Source organism: Caretta caretta, chromosome 6 (assembly GCF_965140235.1).
Source record: "Caretta caretta isolate rCarCar2 chromosome 6, rCarCar1.hap1, whole genome shotgun sequence".
NCBI lineage: Eukaryota > Metazoa > Chordata > Testudines > Cheloniidae > Caretta > Caretta caretta.
Window position 1 is genome coordinate 8,987,168 of NC_134211.1, and position 17,208 is coordinate 9,004,375.

Consider the following 17,208-nt stretch of genomic DNA (forward strand, 5'->3'; position numbering starts at 1 on the left):
TATCATCCGCGAACTTTATTAGCACACTCCCACTTTTTGTGCCGAGGTCAGTAATAGAAAGATTGGTCCCAAAACCGATCCCTGAGGAACTCCACTGGTAACCTCTCTCCAGTCTGACAGTTCACCTTTCAGTATGACCCGCTGTAGTCTCCACTTTAACCAATTCCTTATCCACCTTTCAATTTTCATATAGATCCCCATCTTTTCCAATTTAACTAATAATTCCCCATGTGGCACGGTATCAAATGCCTTACTGAAATCTAGGTAAATTAGATCCACTGCGTTTCCTTTGTCTAAAAAATCTGTTACTTTCTCAAAGAAAGAGATCAGGTTGGTTTGGCATGATCTACCTTTTGTAAAACCATGTTGTATTTTGTCCCATTTACCATTGACCTCAATGTCCTTAACTACTTTCGCCTTCAAAATTTTTTCCAAGACCTTGCATACTACAGAAGGCAAACTAACAGGCCTGTAGTTACCCAGATCACATTTTTTCCTTTTCTTAAAAATAGGAACTATGTTAGCAATTCTCCAGTCATATGGTACAACCCCTGAGTTTACAGATTCATTAAAAATTCTTGCTAATGGGCTTGTAATTTCATGTGCCAATTCCTTTAATATTCTTGGATGAAGATTATCTGGGCCCCCCGATTTAGTCCCATTAAGCTGTTTGAGTTTTGCTTCTACCTCAGAAATGGTAATATCTACCTCCATATTCTCATTCCCATTTGTCATGCTACCATTATCCCTAAGATCCTCATTAGCCTTATTAAAGACTGAGGCAAAGTATTTGTTTAGATATTGGGCCATGCCTAGATTATCCTTAACCTCCACTCCATCCTCAGTGTTTAGCAGTTCCACATCTTCTTTCTTTGTTTTCTTCTTATTTATATGGCTATAGAACTTTTTACTATTGGTTTTAATTCCCTTTGCAAGGTCCAACTCTACTTGACTTTTAGCCTTTCTCACTTTATCCCTACATGTTCTGACCTCAATAAGGTAGCTTTCCTTGCTGATCCCTCCCATCTTCCACTCCATGTATGCTTTCTGCTTTTTCTTAATCACCTCTCTGAGATGCTTGCTCATCCAGCTTGGTCTACAACTCCTGCCTATGAATTTTTTCCCCCTTTCTTGGGATGCAGGCTTCCAATAGCTTCTGCAGCTTTGACTTGAAGTAATCCCAGGCCTCATCTGCCTTTAGATCCATAAGTTCTTCAATCCAATCCACCTCCCTAACTAATTTCCTTAATTTTTGAAAGTCAGCCCTTTTTGAAATCAAAAACCCTAGTTGCAGATTTATTTTTGTTTATCCTTCCGTTCAGTTTAAACTGAATTAGCTCATGATCACTTGAGCCAAGATTATCCCCTACAACCATTTCTTCTATGAGGTCCTCACTACTTACCAAAACCAAATCTAAAATGGCATCCCCTCTAGTCGGTTCAGCAACTACTTGATGAAGGAATCCATCAGCTATCGCATCTAGGAAAATCTGAGCCCTATTATTATTACTAGCACTCGTCCTCCAGTCTATATCTGGGAAGTTAAAGTCTCCCATGATCACACAGTTTCCATTAGTATTTACTTCATTAAAAACATTAAAGAGGGCTCTATCCATATCCAAATTAGATCCCGGCAGTCTACAGCACACCCCAAGCACTATCCCAGGGAAGGCTCTAATAGTTTTCTTCCCCAATGTGATTTTTGCCCAGACGGACTCTGTCTTATCCATTCCATCGCTTCTTATTTCTTTACATTCTACCTCATCATTGATATACAATGCTACTCCACCATCTTTACCTTTATTTCTATCTTTCCTAAACAGCACATACCCTTCAATACCTGTAGTCCAGTCATAACTACTATTCCCCCATGTTTCTGTTATCCCTATAATATCTGGTTTCACTTCCTGCACCAGTAGCTCTAGTTCCTCCATTTTGTTACCTAGACTCCTCGCATTGGTGTACAAACATCTTAATTTTTGCTGTTTGGCCTTGCTCACATTCTGTACCCTATTAGGCATGGACATTCTACAGCCAGTATGACCTATTAGACTGGTATCCACACTGCCCTTCCTACATATATACATTCTCCAACCCACGGCTGTATCCTTTCTTACTTCGTTTTCTTCCCTCTCAATGCTAAAATCCGGCATGGAGTTTACCTGGACATCTCCCAACCATCTCCCCCAGATTCCTAGTTTAAAGCTCCCTTAATCAGTTGTGCCAGCCTCCATCCTAGAAGTCTATTTCCTTCCCTACTCAGATGAAGTCCATCCCGAGAGAACTGTCCTCTGTCCATGAATGCCTCCCAGTGACCATACATCCCAAAGCCCTCCTTATAGCACCACTGCCTGAGCCATCGATTTCCTTAAGCGTTGATAGTCATAATCTTGTCACACCTTTGTTGTCCTTCTCTAGGAACAGGCAGAATCCCACTGAAGATCACCTGAGCCTCGATTTCCTTAAGCGTCTTCCCTAGCCTGGCATAGTCTCCCTTGATACGTTCCAGCGAGAATCTACCGGTATCATTTGTTCCCTCATGAAGGGTAATCAGTGGATTCTTTCCCGCTCCCTTTAGGATCCTTTTCAACCTCAGGTCTACATCCCGTATCTTAGCACCTGGACGACAGCACACCCTTCTATTCTCTGGATCAGCTCTGGTTACAGGCCTGTCTATTCTTCTCAGTAAAGAGTCCCTGATCACGTAGACCTGCCTTTTCCTGGTGACCATGCCATTCTCCGGTCCATCCCCTGTTCCCTCTGGCTGCAAGTTCTTTCCATTCCTATTCTCCCTTGTAATCCTCTTCAATCCATCCTGTATCCTCCTGGGGCTCATATTTGGTGTAGTCTCCATTGACTCTTCCCCTTTTCCTATAGGACTAGCTGCTCTTCTCTTCTTTCTTGCTCTTCCACCTTCAGTGACTACCTGCTCAGCCCCTTCTTCATTTTCCAACTCTGCAAACCTATTCTTGAGCTCTATTTCTCCTTCACTAGCCTGTTTTTTCCTCTGCCTGGTTCTCTTAGTCCCATGCTTCTACTGTCCATTTTCTTCACCAAGCAGTCTCCCCTCAGAATTCTGCAGTCCTGCTTCCATCTGCAAGTCTGAGCTATTCCCTTCAGCTGCCTCATGTCTTATATATGATATAAAGCAGTGTTTATGGGATAACAAAATGGACTCAGCAGAAAGTCTTGCTTCTTATGCTGATCAATACGAGCAGTCCCAGACCGCCAGAGAGGAGGGGCAAGCTGGAACAAAACGGGTGGAGGGAGGAGAGAGGAACAACCCTAGTCACAGTTGGAGCGGATACCAGAAGGAACACCCTCAGACCGTACCCTACTACCGGGGGCAGCAGCAGCAACCCAGCCAAGGTAGGCCCCAAAGATAATGGGAAAAGTGGGGCCTTGCCCTCCCCTCTGGGTGGTCACACCAGCAGAGTCCTCTCCCCACAACAGCAGCAGCAGCCCCCAAGAAGTGGTGAGCAATCAGCTGGCACTGCCAGGACAACAACTCTGTATAGTGTGATACAGGAGGGCCAGGGAGCACTGGGATAGTGGTCGAGGGGAAATACATAAGCACTAGGCTAATTAAGGCATAGTTCCCTGTAGACTAGGGAGCGTGGCTACAGGTTAATTGGAGCACCTGCAGTCAATTAAGGCCCTGTCAGGAACCTAATAACACCCCCCGCCCTGGGGCATCAGGAAGTCAGAGAGAAGGAGTGAGGATTGGAGCTTGGAGGTGTGCTATGAGACTTGAAAGACCAAAGAACTGAAGTAAGGGAGTCCTCCTTCCCCCAGTGTCTAAGGACTGCAGGTACCCCACCCAAGGGGGAAGAGAGTAAGAACCACAGGGGTTGAGAGGGGCTGGGGCTCAGAGGGAGGAGCAAACCCAGACCCCTTCCCTGCTTCCCTCTTTTACCACCTTCCTGGGTCATTAATGGGGCCCTCTGTGCCCCAAGAGCAAGGGAAAAGGGTGACATCTTAGTCCCCTGCCAAGAAAAGCCCAGCACCCACCATACTAACATTGTTCATCTTGTCACAGGACATAAAGTAGATATCTGGGGATTTGCAGGGCTCTGGTCATAACCTCTGCCTTTTCAGTTAGGGTGAACTCTTCACATACCTCCATGCTCTCTAGTGGGATATCCCTATGGCATTCAGTCATGAAATCAGTAAGAGGGTCCCCCAAACAGAATATAATTTTTATAGCAAAGATTAGGACTGCTTCTCCATGTGTGTCCACAGTTGGAGCCATTTTAAAAGTTAGAAGGAAAAACTATTTTTTTCAGAAGAAAATAAGCTTTTTATAGGTTTTAAATGTTAGTAAACAGAGGAATAAAATGCTAAGGCAGAAATCTGTTAACAGGCCTTTTCAGAGAACAATAATTTTTATGCATTTAGGTTATTTTGAAATATAGTCTGAGAATAACTGTATGTGTGTTTTGAAATAGAGGCATTAAATATGAGTCACAGTGGGTTAGAGGAAAATAAAGTGGGGGTGGGTTAAACAAAACCCAAAGTGAGAGAGGATGCAGAACAGCTGAGAAAAGCAAAAAAGACTTTCAGGCATTTACAGAAAGAGACCATGAACTTAGAGACTGCAGAGAATGTTCAAAACAGGTAAGGAAGAAAAGCTGTTTCTCTCTTCCCACCAGCTGTCTCTGCAGCTGCCACTACTCAAATGTCAAAACAATGAGGAGTCTTTGTGGCACCTTAGAGACTAACAAATTTATTTGAGCATAAGCTTTCTTACGCTCAAATAAATTTGTTAGCCTCTAAGGTGCCACAAGGACTCCTTATTGTTTTTGCTGATACAGACTAACACAGCTACCCCTCTGAAACCTGTCACTATTCAAATGTCAGTAATTCCAGGGCAGTCAGCCTTGGACAAGCCACAACTCTTTGCTGAGCCAATCACCAGGACTGGATTAACACTCCTGTGGACCTGGGGCTATTAGATTTTATGGGGCCCCTGGGGGTTTGGAGTGCGGGAATGGGCTCAGGGCTAGGGCAGGGGATTGAGGTGTGAGAGGGGGTGGGCTCTGGGGTGGGGCCAGGGATGGGATGGGGGTTGGGTGTGGCAGGAGGTGCGGGGTAAAGGCTCTAGGTGCAAGTTTAGGTGCGGGAGAGAGTTCAGGGCTGGGACAGGGAGTTGGGGTGGAGGTGCAGGGTCTGGGAGGGAGTTTGGGTGCAGGAGGGGGCTTTGGGCTGGGGTAGGAGGTTGGGGTGCAGGAGGGGGTGTGGGGTGCAGGCTCTGGCCAGGAGGCGCTTGCCTCGGGTGGCTCCTGGTCGGCAGAGCTAAGGCAGGATCCCGCTTGCCCTGGCTCCACGCTGGTCTGCTCCTCGAGGTGGCCAGCATGTCTGGCGGAGGGGCCTGGCTGCTCTGCATGGTGCACGCTGCCCGTGTCTGCAGGTGCTGCCCCCGCAGCTTCCATTGGCCACTGTTCCCGGCCAATGGGAGCTGCAGAGCCAGTGCTGGGGGCAGGGGCAGCACACAGAGATTCCCTGAACGCCCCTTGCCTAGGCCAGAGCTTGTGGATCCAGCCACGTGGGGGGTTAGGGGGCACTGAGGCTTGGGGACTGGTGTCTGGTCTGCGGCATGGATTCTTGCCGAGGGCTGGATGAAAAGAAGCAGCAGGCTGCGTCCGGCCTGTGGGGCCCCTCTTAGCCCGGGGCTCTGGGCTGCAGCCCCCAAAGCCCCTGCGCTAATCCAGCCCTGCCAATCACAAGCTATTCTTTAGGACTGGTTCAGGAAAATGCAATTATATGACATCTAATGCCCCAAGAGGTGTGGCTTTTGTTCGTTGATTGGGCTAAAACATACAAGGGTTTGTAGAAATACACCAGCCTTTTAAAAACTAGTGCTAGCTTGCTTTTTAAAGTTTGGCCTACAGGAAAACTGCTCTAAAAATTACTACATGTAAACTGGAGATAAAGGTTGAGGTTTACACACTTAACACAAAACCCACACAGGCTACCTCAAAAGACCAACCAACCAGTCTATGTAAAACAGATAGCAACACATTTTACCAAAGAGAGGGCTATTTCTCCTCCACACTCTTTCTTTCCTAACCTCTTAAAAATCTCAGTGCTGTTAAACCAAGTAAAGTTTTAACCAACAAACTTTTAAAGCACCAACCAAAAGGAGCATGGGTGTAATTTCCTTTTTTAGAAAATTGATGTAAATTTAGCAGACACTCTTATTTGTTTTTAGTTTTGTACCAGGAATCAAATAACCTTTTTTACATAAAGATTTTAGCCCTTGTCTTTAAAAATGGTAGAAAGACTCTCATGAAAGTCTGTTCTGTGCCTTTAAGAGCAGAGCATGGGCTAGTGAGAAGGAGCTGAAAGTTGTCTAAGCTCCCACCAGTCTCTCTGCAGCCCAAGCTTCTCCAGCTGGGGGTCACAACCCCCAGTCCTACCATGGTGATCAGTGGGGAAGGGTCAATGGGATGGTTATAGGGGAGATCCCCTCTGCTGGGGTGATGAGTAGGGACAGAGAGACAGGAAGGTCGATACGGGAGCCAGCCTGGGGCTGGAGGCAATGAGCAGGGCCCCAGCGTGTACCCAGCCCTCTCCTAATTCTGCCTGCGCATCCCCCCGCTAATGACACAATCCCAGCCCAGGCCCAGCTACGTACCTGTTCCAGTAATGCTGGTTCCTAGAAGGCAAAAGAAGAGACAAAGGACACAGTTATACCCACAGTAACAACTGCAAGAACAGCAGCCTCTGGATCACCCCCTGCCTCTATTCATTGCATCCCTTATCCCCAGCCTCCGCATCGACCCTCCCTCTATCCGCTCTTCCCTAAATAACTTCCCCGCTCCCTATTTCCTCCTGTCCCTCTCTGTGCCCCCTTCTCTTCCTCCATTCCCTCTGCCCTCTCCCTGTGCCCCCTCCCGTTCCTGGGATGCCTCCTGCCCCCTCCATGATGCCTCCCCTCCCTCTGTTTCTTCCTTCTTAATTCCATGGCCTCTCCCCTCTCTGTATTGTATCCTCCGCCTCCCCATGTCCCCCACCTCCACCTTAATCCCTCCTCCCCCTTCCTGTGTCTCCTCTCCTACATCTATTCCCTCCTGCCCCATCCCAGATCCCGACTCCTTCTATTCCCTCTCCCTGTACCCCCTCCCTTACTTCTCTTCTCTCCTGCCCCTCCCATGCCCCTTCCCATCCTGCTATTCCCTCCTACCTCTGCCCCTTCCCCGTCTCACTCTATTCCTTCTTTCCCCTCCCCATTCCCTCCTCCCTCTCCCTGAGCTCTCTCCCCGACTTCGATTTCCTCATCGCCCTCTTCTCTCATTCTTCCTTCCTACTCCTACCCCTGCACCCTGTCCTCCCTCTAATCCCCTCTCCCTCTCCCCGTGCCCCCTCTTGTTCCTCCATTCCCTCTTGCCCCTCTGTGGCCCCCTCCCCTCTGTTCCTATATCCTCCTCTCTCCATTTCCTCCTCCCTGTGCCCCCCCACTGTATTCCATCCTCCCCACTCTATGCTTCCTCCTCTCCTTAGAATAGAATATCAGAGTTGGAAGGGACCTCAGGAGGTCATCTAGTCCAACCCCTGCTCAAAGCAGGACCAATCCCCAATATTTGCCCCAGATCCCAAACGGCCCCCTCAAGGATTGAACTCACAACGCTGGGTTTAGCAGGCCAATGCTCACACCACTGAGCTATCCCCCCTCCCCTCCTTCTGTTTCCTCTTCCCTTTCCCTGTGTCTCTTCTCTTCCCTGTATTCCCTCTTCCACAGGCCCTTTCCCCCTCCCCTTCCTCTATCCCCTCCTCCCCCTCCCTCTGCAAATATTGACAACATTAAAATCCAACAAGTGCATCTCTCTTCACCCCTCCACAGCCTGTCCTGCAGGCCCATTGTGGGGTGGGGGTGCTGGAGGGGCCTGGGCTTGGGCAAGGCAGGGGAAAGCACAGTAGGTGAAGGTTCATAGAGAGACACTAACAATGTGTTTAGTACCAGGGTGTAAGCCCCCACCAGTCTCACTCCAGGGTTTCTCCAGCTATGGGTGATGACGAGCTCCAGTCTTGCCACAGTGATTAGTGTGGAGGGGTTCCAGCTGGCTGCTCTGGGTAATGGTTGGTGGGAGGGCTATAAGGGAGATCCTCTCTGCTGGTGTGATGAGTAGGGACAGAGAGACAGGAAGGTCGATATGGGAGCCAGCCTGAGGCTAGAGGAAATGAGCAGGGCCCAAGCGTGTACTTGGCCTTCTCCTAATTCTGCCTGCTCATCCCCCCTGCGAATGACACAATCCCAGCCCATGCCCAGCTATGTCCCAGTGACGTCCCTTGAGATGATGGTTCTCCCTTCAAGGCAAAAGAAGGGACACAGGACACAATTATACCCACAATAACAACTGCAACACAGAGGACCCTGACCACCACCTGCCTCTATTCATTGTAACCTTCTCCCCAGCTTCCCCATCGACCCTTCCTGGGCACTTTTAGGTCTATTGGAACAATCCTATGTCTTTATTCATAAACAGGACACTCCCCTTCTGACTGGTTCTTCCTGTAGATTTCCTCTCTTGTAGATATCACAATCTCTTGGCACCTGGCTCAGTACACAAATACGCACACGGTGTGAGGCATAGAATGCAACGTACACACATGGCCAGACAGGAAGATAGATGCCTGTTACTTCCTGCCTGGGGGGTACATTCCTGTGATTTGTTTCCTCCTGGCAACCTGCCTTAATCCCAAATCCTCAAGAATATAATTTTCAGACTAGATCCATAATTCCCTAACTATGATCCCTACCTACATTTTGCAGTGATGATGACGGCTAGAGGGCCACCTGCTGTCGGTAACAGACCTCACATGCCACCCTTTGGTGAACAATAATGTAGAGACTTGACCCAGAAGGTCCCTGTAAAACCCTCTGCACGCGCTGTGCCCTCCGTCATTTGGCACCAAAAGCTCCCTGAATCACACCTCACACGCTACATGGATGCAGCAGGGTCAGCCACTGGCTGATCTGCATGAATTGGCTCAGAACCCTCTTGTCTGGTGTCATATTCTTCAAGCTCCGCACTCCAGTGTCGCAGTCTGGAGTCGGTGCCTTTGTTCTGGAGCAGGGGCTGGTAGACCCCTGAATTCTCTGCTGAACGGGGGAGGCCGTAGCTGCCGGGCTGCCCACACAGCCACGTAATGTTCTTTGTCTGTGACACCGTCATTTCGTTCACTGGGCGTCAGTTTTTTTTTACTAAAGCAGCAGGATGCTTTTTATTGCCTTCACCAGCTGGCGTTAGCAAGGCCCCCAGACCTGTGTTACCTGCACCAGTGAACAGAGCCAAGACTTTGTCCAAGTCTGGACTGGCCAGAACAGGTTTCTCTGACAGCACCCACCAGCCAGAGCTGTTTGACGGCGCCCGGGGCTGGACACCGACCAGCGAGCGGCTGGTGGGAGGTGCTCGGGGGAGGAGGCAGAGAGTGTGCAGTGGGCGGGGGGGAGTGTTTCAGGAGAGGAGGTGGAGAGGAGTGAGTGGTGGGTGGGCTGGGGGGCCTCGGATGAGGGGGCAGAGTGGGGTCGGGAAGAGGTGGAGCGAGGGCGGGGCCTCGTGGTGGAGCGGGAGTGGAGCATCCACTGGGGAAAAACACAAGTCCGTGGGCCAGCAGGAGGAGGGGATCCAGCTGCATCATGTGCTCTGCTCTGTGGGGGGCGCTGTGCCTGGCCCGCCACCGGGCAGCTCCTGCCCTGCAGCCAGGGTCCACGCGGTCGAGGCTGCGCACGGGGGGCCAGCACCAGCAAACACAGCAGGCCCACGTTGAGCACAGAGCAGCCCAGCACGGCGGTGACACTGCTGGCCGTGCGGATGAAGCACCAGGTGCCCGGGCCGTACTGCACGGGGGTGCGGAGCCCAGCAGTGGCAGGGCGCAGAAGGGGGCACAGAGCACGATGGCAGCCAGGACCAGCAGTGGCAACCGAGTGGTGGCTGATGTGGGGCTGGTAGAAGTCAGGGGGGGCCCAGGGGAACAAGCACTCCAGGGCCATGGCCAGCAGCAGCAGCCTGGGGGCAGCCTGAAGAAGTCCGTGAGGAAGGTGAAGAGCTGGCACAGGCTGCCCGGCTCCCCCCACCCCACCGCTGCTCCCCAGCCCAGGTCGCTGAGGCTCCAGCTGTGCGCGTAGCGACCAGCACCATGGGGCGGAGCAGGCCCTTGCCCAGCAGGTCAGTGACCGACAGCCTGCTCACCCGCAGGGAGAAGGCAGGAGCCCCCTGCAGCTGGTGCTGGCCCAGCAGGAAGGTAGCGAGTTCCCCAGCAGCCCGGCACTGAAGAGCAGCAAGCTGGCAGTGCCGACTGGCCGCCCTCCATGGTGCGGCTGCTCCAGCAGCAGTAGCCACCAGCTTCCATGGGAGGCTGCAGAGAGAGCCTGGCTCGGCGTGTGGCCCTCAGGGGAGGAGGGATGGCGAGAGTGGGGAGCGCGGTTCTGCCCTAGTGCTGCCTGGAGGGCATGGAGAGGGCTCCCCGGAGGTGTGGCAGCTCCGCATGGCATCGCCCGCTCCCCACCTGGCTGGGCAGAGGCTCCCGCCCCAGGCCCGCCCGCACTCACCCCCATTCTGGCAGCCCAGGCCTGCCAGCTACTGTCACTCGGACGGCACCCCGTGACCACGTCGCCCACCCCTAGGGCCGGCCCTGATTGTTATGAGCTGAGCAGGAATTGCTGAAGAGAGCAACATCATCTATGTGAGCTCCAGCAAAGTCCTGTGACCCCACTAACAACTGTTAACAAGCCTCTGAAATGTGGCTCCTGCATTAATTAACCCAAAGGGCAACACTTGACATTCATAAAGTCCCAAATCAGGTATGAAGGTGGATTTTTTTCTGTGCTTCGCTTTCTAAGGGAATTTGTCAGACCAGGGCTGCTCACTCAGCTGCCGTGACTCACCCTCCAGCAGTGACTCAGCCCCCGGGGCACGCTGCAGCCGCCTATCCCTGAGCAGGGCCCAGGTCAGGTGACTCCCAGCCACAGGTATTTCACTGATCCTGCCTGAGCTACCAGTTAGTGTGTGCAACAGCATCACCTGGCGACAAACCCTCCTGCTGCCTCACAATGTTGTTGCCTTCTTCCAGCCCACTCCGGCCTTGTCCGTGCCCTACTCTGGCCTTGCTCCAGCCCTGCTACTGACCCGCTCCATCCCTGCTTACCCCCAGAACCCTGGAATGACTCCAGCCCGGCTTTGACCTTTGGCCTGCGGCTGGACTCTGACTACGCTCCTGATTTGGCTTCTCCATGGACTCTGACCTCAGTTCTGACCCACAGTCTGTCCCCAGACCCCTGTGTCACTGCCACTCTCAGCCCGATCCCGACCACCACGCCAACGACCAGGCCTGGCTGCCTGGAGCCAGAGCCTGGCACTTTATCAAATCCAAGGTGATCAGGAACTTTGCCCTGGCTAAAGTGTCTAGCACGTCATCAATTCTGGGCATAGGGTATGTATCAGGAGCCATGACAGTGTTACATTTTCTGTAACCAACACAAATCCTTATGGCTCCATATTTCTTGGGATCCATAACAACTGAACATGCCCAGAGACTGTTTGACTCTTTAATTATTCCCATGAGCAGCATGCTTGCCATCCCCTTATGAGCTTACTGCTGCATTTCATCCGTTGCCTGGTGTGCTCTGCAGGTTGTGATCCCACAATGTAAAACTTAGGGACTATCTTGTGAATCAGGCCCGGCCTACTCAACAATACCTGCCGGTGACTCTGCAGCAGAGCCATAACCTCCCTCTTTTCAGTTAGGGTGAACAATTCACACACTTCAGTGCTCCCTGGTGGGATATCCCTATGGCATTCAGGAATCAAATCAGTGAGAGGGGCTGTCTTACAGTCCTCTGCACAGTGTATCATCTTGACAATGGCTTCACTATTGTGATACACTTTTAACCTGTTTATATGCACAGTCCGAGGTGCAACGCTGCTGCGGGGCCTTTGTACATTGCAGGTAACAGCGTGGCCCCTCTCTATCACCTCAGAAGGCCCTTCCCATCAGTTTTGCAGTTTGTACTTTTCTCCAAGGAGTAACACCAGCAGCAGATCAGCTGCATCAAATGATCGCTCCTCAGGACAGCAGAACCCCCTTTATCTGATTTAACTGGCAGGGCCGGCTCTAGGCACCAGCAAACAAAGCACGTGCTTGGGGCGGCACGTTTTCAGGGGCGGCGGTCCGGCCATCATTTTTTTTTTTTTTTTTGCTTCGGGCGGCAAAAGCCTAGAGCTGGCCCTGGCGGCAGCAGCAGCGCATCATGCGCGGGGGGGCGCCCTGAGGCCGCTGCGGTTCACGCCGCGGGGGAGCAGCGCCCGCACCTTGTGGCTGGGCCGGGCAGGCTCCGAGCAGGGGCACTCGGGCTGGGGCCGCCCCGCAGGGCACACGGAGCCACCTGCAGGTGCCACAGGGCGGAGGCCCCCTAGTGCCGCGGCCGGGGCTGGGCAAAGCGGCCTGAGCCGCCCAGGGACTGCAGCAGGGCGGCCAGAAGCAGCAGCAGCAGTGGGGGCATAGAGGGCGGGGCACTGCCGTGCAGGGCCTGTGTCCCACTCTCCGGAGCTCCGCTCCCTCTGGGGCTGCCCTGCCCCAGCTCCTCAGCCCCCTGCCAGGGTGGTCCCCCGGCTCTGCCCTCCCGGGTCCCGGCCGGTCCTGGAGGCGGGAGCCCTGGCTGGAGGGACCCTGGGCTGAGGCAGAGGCTGCTTACCCTGACCCTGCCAGCGCCAGACCGACTGGAGGCGAGGGGGGAGCCCAGGGCTGGGGTGGCAGGGGGTGCGGGTGGGGGAGGGCACTTGTGGGGGGAGAGCCCAGGGCTGGGGTGGAGGTCAGCCAAAAATTTTTTTGTCTGGGGCGGCAAAAAACCGAGAGCCAGCCCTGTAACTGGGACTGGGGCAGGATTGGATAACCAAAAATTCAGGTTTCAGAGTAGCAGCCGTGTTAGTCTGTATTCGCAAAAAGAAAAGGAGTACTTGTGGCACCTTAGAGACGAACAAATTTATTTGAGCATAAGTTTTCGTGAGCTACATCCGATGAAGTGAGCTGTAGCTCGCGAAAACTTATGCTCAAATAAATTTGTTCGTCTCTAAGGTGCCACAAGTCCTCCTTTTCCTTTTGCAAAAATACAGATAATTCGGATAATGGGAAAGTGTGAGGCTGTGGCGCCATCTAGTAGCCACAGGAGAGCTTGCCAGCTTCTGGACCTGTGTGCAGTGGTTGTTCGGTTAATACAGAGAGCCGGATAATGGAGGGATAAATAAACAGGGTTCTACTGTATTATGATCATACCATTCTCTCTGAGCTGCTTGGCTTTATGGAGGTTTTGCTGCACTATCCCCATCATGGATTTTGAATCCTCTCTGAATCTCTCCACATATTCCGCAACTGATTCCCCCTCTGCTTCCGTGCCACCCTCCAAGGAATCCCTGATGAGATCAGGGACCTCTGACCTTTCTCCCATGCAGGAGGTCAACTTGGACACTTGGGGCTCCACCCAGTAAGCAAATAACAGCGAGGGTAACATAATATCCCAGGCACTTGATTTCTTGTTCTCAGCATACGTTGCATACGTTCTCAGCATTGATGTTAGTGTCCCATTGGTCATCTCAACTAAACCACTGGTTTCTGAGTAGTATGGGACAGTTTTGAGCTGTTTTACCCCACACGTCCTCCATAATCACTCAATAGCTGGGACATGAAATTCAACCCTGTTCTGGGAAGATCTCATTTGGAAAGCTCACCCTGCTGAACATGGAGAACAGCACCTCAGAAATGTTTTCAGTTTCCACGTTAGACAGAGCAATTACCTCTGGATACCTGGTGGCACAATCCACCCCCACAAATATAAATCTTTTTCCTCTCTGAGTTGGCCTGGGAAAGGGCCCCATGATATCTAGAGCGACCCTGAACATGCTTCTTTGATTACTGGTAGATGATGCAAAGGAGACTTGTGGAGACCTACAGGCTTTTTCGGCTTTTGACACAGGTCACACGTCCTGCAGAATTCCTTTCCTTCGTTTTGTATATTGAGCCAATGAACATTTTTCCCCAAGTCCATGGTGGGGTGAGGCTGCTGGAAGGAGGAAAGGGCCTGGGCTCTGGCAGGGCAGGGGAAAGCACCGCGGGCAAAGGGTCATTCTGAGACTGTGACACTGTGTTTAGTACCAGGGGTGTCAGCTCCTACCAGGCTCACTGTAGCCCAGGGCTTCTCCAGCTGGAGGTCACGACCCCCAGTCCTACCATGGTGATCAGTGGGGAAGGGTCAAAGGGATGGTTATAGGGGAGATCCCCTCTGCTGGGGTGACGAATAAGGACAGAGAGACAGGAAGGTCGAGACGGGAGTCAGCCTGGGGCTGGAGGCAATGAGCAGGGCCCCAGCGTGTACCCGGCCCTCTGCTACTTGTGCCTGTGCCATCCCCCTGCTAACCACACAATCCCAGCCCAGGCCCAGTTACATACCTGTTCCAGTAATGCTTGTCCCTAGAAGGCAAAAGAGGAGACAAAGGACACAGTTATACCCCTGCTGGAGGCCTTGTGGTTCTGCCACACCCCGCTCCAGAATAAAGACCAGTAGAGAGATCCTCCAAGCAGGTTAGAGTGGCTGCAGCCAGTCAGAGTCAGGAGGGCCATATAAAAGAAGCTGAAGAACAGAGAATCACGCAGTTGCTGTGCAGAGCTCAAGGAGTGTAGACTGCCTGGTTGGCAGAGTAGCAATTCCACGGGCAGCTCAGTGTGGAGAGCTCCCGACAAGCAGGGCAGAGCCCTGAGATAAGGGCAGAGATGGCACAAGGCTGTGCGGAAGTGGCCCAGGGAATTAAAGCAGCTGTGGGACCTAAATGAATGGACGCAGCAGACAGCTGCTAGCTATAGGGTCCCTGGGCTGGGACCCAGAGTAGTGGGTGGGCCTGGGTCCCCCCAACCCCTTTTAGCCACTGCAGGGGGGAAGGCCTGGACTTTGAGGTGCCCCAGAAGGGGACCTGAGCTATTATGACCCAGCTGAAGAGCTGGAGCCAGAAAGGCCCTGAGAGGGTGAAGGCATTGCCTCCAGGGAAGGAGCTCTGCAGCACCGCTGTCTTCCAGAGCGGGACCCCGAGAAAGGCCCCCCGTTGGACTTGTATCCCAGAAGGGGTGTGTTTTATTTTTCACATACAGTGTGTGTGAGATTTGGCTGGAGGGCTGAGTCACTGAAGAGCCACCAAAAAACATAGAAGAGAATGCAGGATCATGCACTTGGCCGGGGGCGCTCGTGAGGGGTGAGTGCATCCTGTTACACAGCCCCAAAGTATGCAATATTGGTTATAGATTCAGATGCGTTAGACTCAAATACAAACTGTGTGTCATGGCTATGCAAGTGTTCCTCACGTGGACCCCTATCAAACCAGCCATTATTATATAACAACTGCCAGATCAACCCCTTCACTTACGAGAGGTGACGTGGACTTGGACATGGACCTGGTGAATGTGGCTGCAAGGAGATAAATTCATACTATGTGCAGGTGACAGAGGCGATAAGCACACTACAGCTCTGGTCAATCTGTTATGTTGCTCAGGGGTGTGAGTAAGCCACTCTGGAGCGACGTGAATCCCGCTGACCTTTGTGCCAGTTTGGAAAAGCAATGTCAGAGGGAGAGCTTCTCCTGCCAACATAGCTACTGCCACTTGCGGGGGCTGGAGTAATTACATTGACTGGAGAGTTTTCTCCTGTAGGCTTAGAGCATCTGCGCTAGCTGAGTCGAGTAGTGTAGTGTACTGTAGTGTAGCCAGAGCCTTAGTTCTTTCCCACCTGGCCAGTTCTCTTCCAAGTATCCTGTGGGTAATCACGGAGTATGGGAAATGTCTGGATCTCGTATCTCTATACCAATGCCATATTCAATGGCCCTTAGAACAAACCTTCAGCCACTTCACCTCCATCCCCAGTTAAGGACACCTTTCAATATTCACGGATTCCCTCTTGTTCCTCTAGTTGATCAAAACTGTTGCACTGCAAAGGCCTCCCTGTTGGCTGGCTGGGAGCATGAATGACAACAAATGGTTTCTCTCCACTATTGAAAATATCTTGCTACCAGGCTTCCCACCCAGCTACCTACCAGCTTCTTTAAGCAGCTTAACTCTCTCCTCAGCTACTGTTTGGAAGGACAGGAAACTTCAGTTGAAGGGGTCTGTTCTTTGTGGCCCTCCAGAAAGATGCTGCTGGCATATAGACAGTGTAACCACCTGACCCTGGCCTCTCAGCCTAGGGGGCATGGTAGGGAGAAAGCCAGAGCAACCTATACTCCAGCGTTTCAGGACAGGCAGAGCCCAGGGGTTGTCTGGAGCCTCTCATGGAAGCACTTGGCCAGTAGCCTGATTCGAACCAGGGGCTGTTAGCCTGAGCACCTGAACTGACTGCACCTGCCACAGTGTCACTAGGGGACTGAGGCGGCCCTTGGGCAATCAAGACCCAAACCACAGGGAACAGGAGGATTTTCAAAGGAGGGCCAAGAGGCCATGCAGCTCAAGCCTTGTGTGGGGAGGCCGGGTCCCACAGGGGGCAGGTCAGATTCTCAGACGCTGGGATGGGTGTGGAAACAGCACTGAAAATGCCTCTGAAAACCTGCCCCTCCAGGTGCTGGGCAAGGGACTGGGGGGCAGTTGCAGGTGCCAGACACCCTGAAGGAATTCCTGAGCACCAAGACAGAGGAGTATTTCATGGTATGCAGGGGAGCCAGTGGAAGAAATCACAAGGGCCATCAGCCACTTCCTGAGGCAGTTACCCAGTGATTCCATGGCAGGACCTGACATCTCTCACCGCTACCACTGATTTACTTCATTTTTTATACTGGGCCAACAGAAACTTTTCTTTAGCCTGTCATGGACCCTCTATTCCAGGTGACCAGCAAAACGACAATTGTGGTAGTAACATTAACTCTGCCTGCTGCTGTGAGGGCACAACCAACTGTCTGTAGGACTCCCCAGGACTTCTGCTTTTCCCAACTGGGGATCCCCTGTAAATCCTTCCCTCATCTATAAAAAGCCTCCCCCTGTTCTCTCTCTCTGGGGCGCTACTGTGGCTGGCCTCCCTTCTGCTTTCCAGTGAGGGGGTCACACTTTCCTCTGCAGCAAACTCCATTGGGCTTTTGCTTGCACTGAGAGCTCTCTCAGGTAAGGGGCATGACTCCCCCTCCTCTGGAGACACATTGCTACTTTCTGGTGATAAGGGTGCAGGGGTCTCTTCTCCCCTCTCAG

The 17,208-nt window shown here is 52.2% G+C and overlaps 1 protein-coding gene across 1 annotated transcript in view; it reads right to left on the bottom strand.

Moving 5' to 3' along the window:
- The window catches only part of LOC142072634 (uncharacterized), a 146,169-nt gene that overhangs the window by 13,531 nt on the left and 115,430 nt on the right, over positions 1–17,208 (bottom strand). Inside the window, exons 30-31 of the mRNA XM_075130122.1 lie at positions 14,443–14,463; positions 6,638–6,658 (exon numbers count right to left, since the gene is read on the bottom strand). Coding sequence (XP_074986223.1) covers positions 6,638–6,658; positions 14,443–14,463 — 42 coding nt within the window. The remainder of the gene's footprint in view (positions 1–6,637; positions 6,659–14,442; positions 14,464–17,208) is intronic.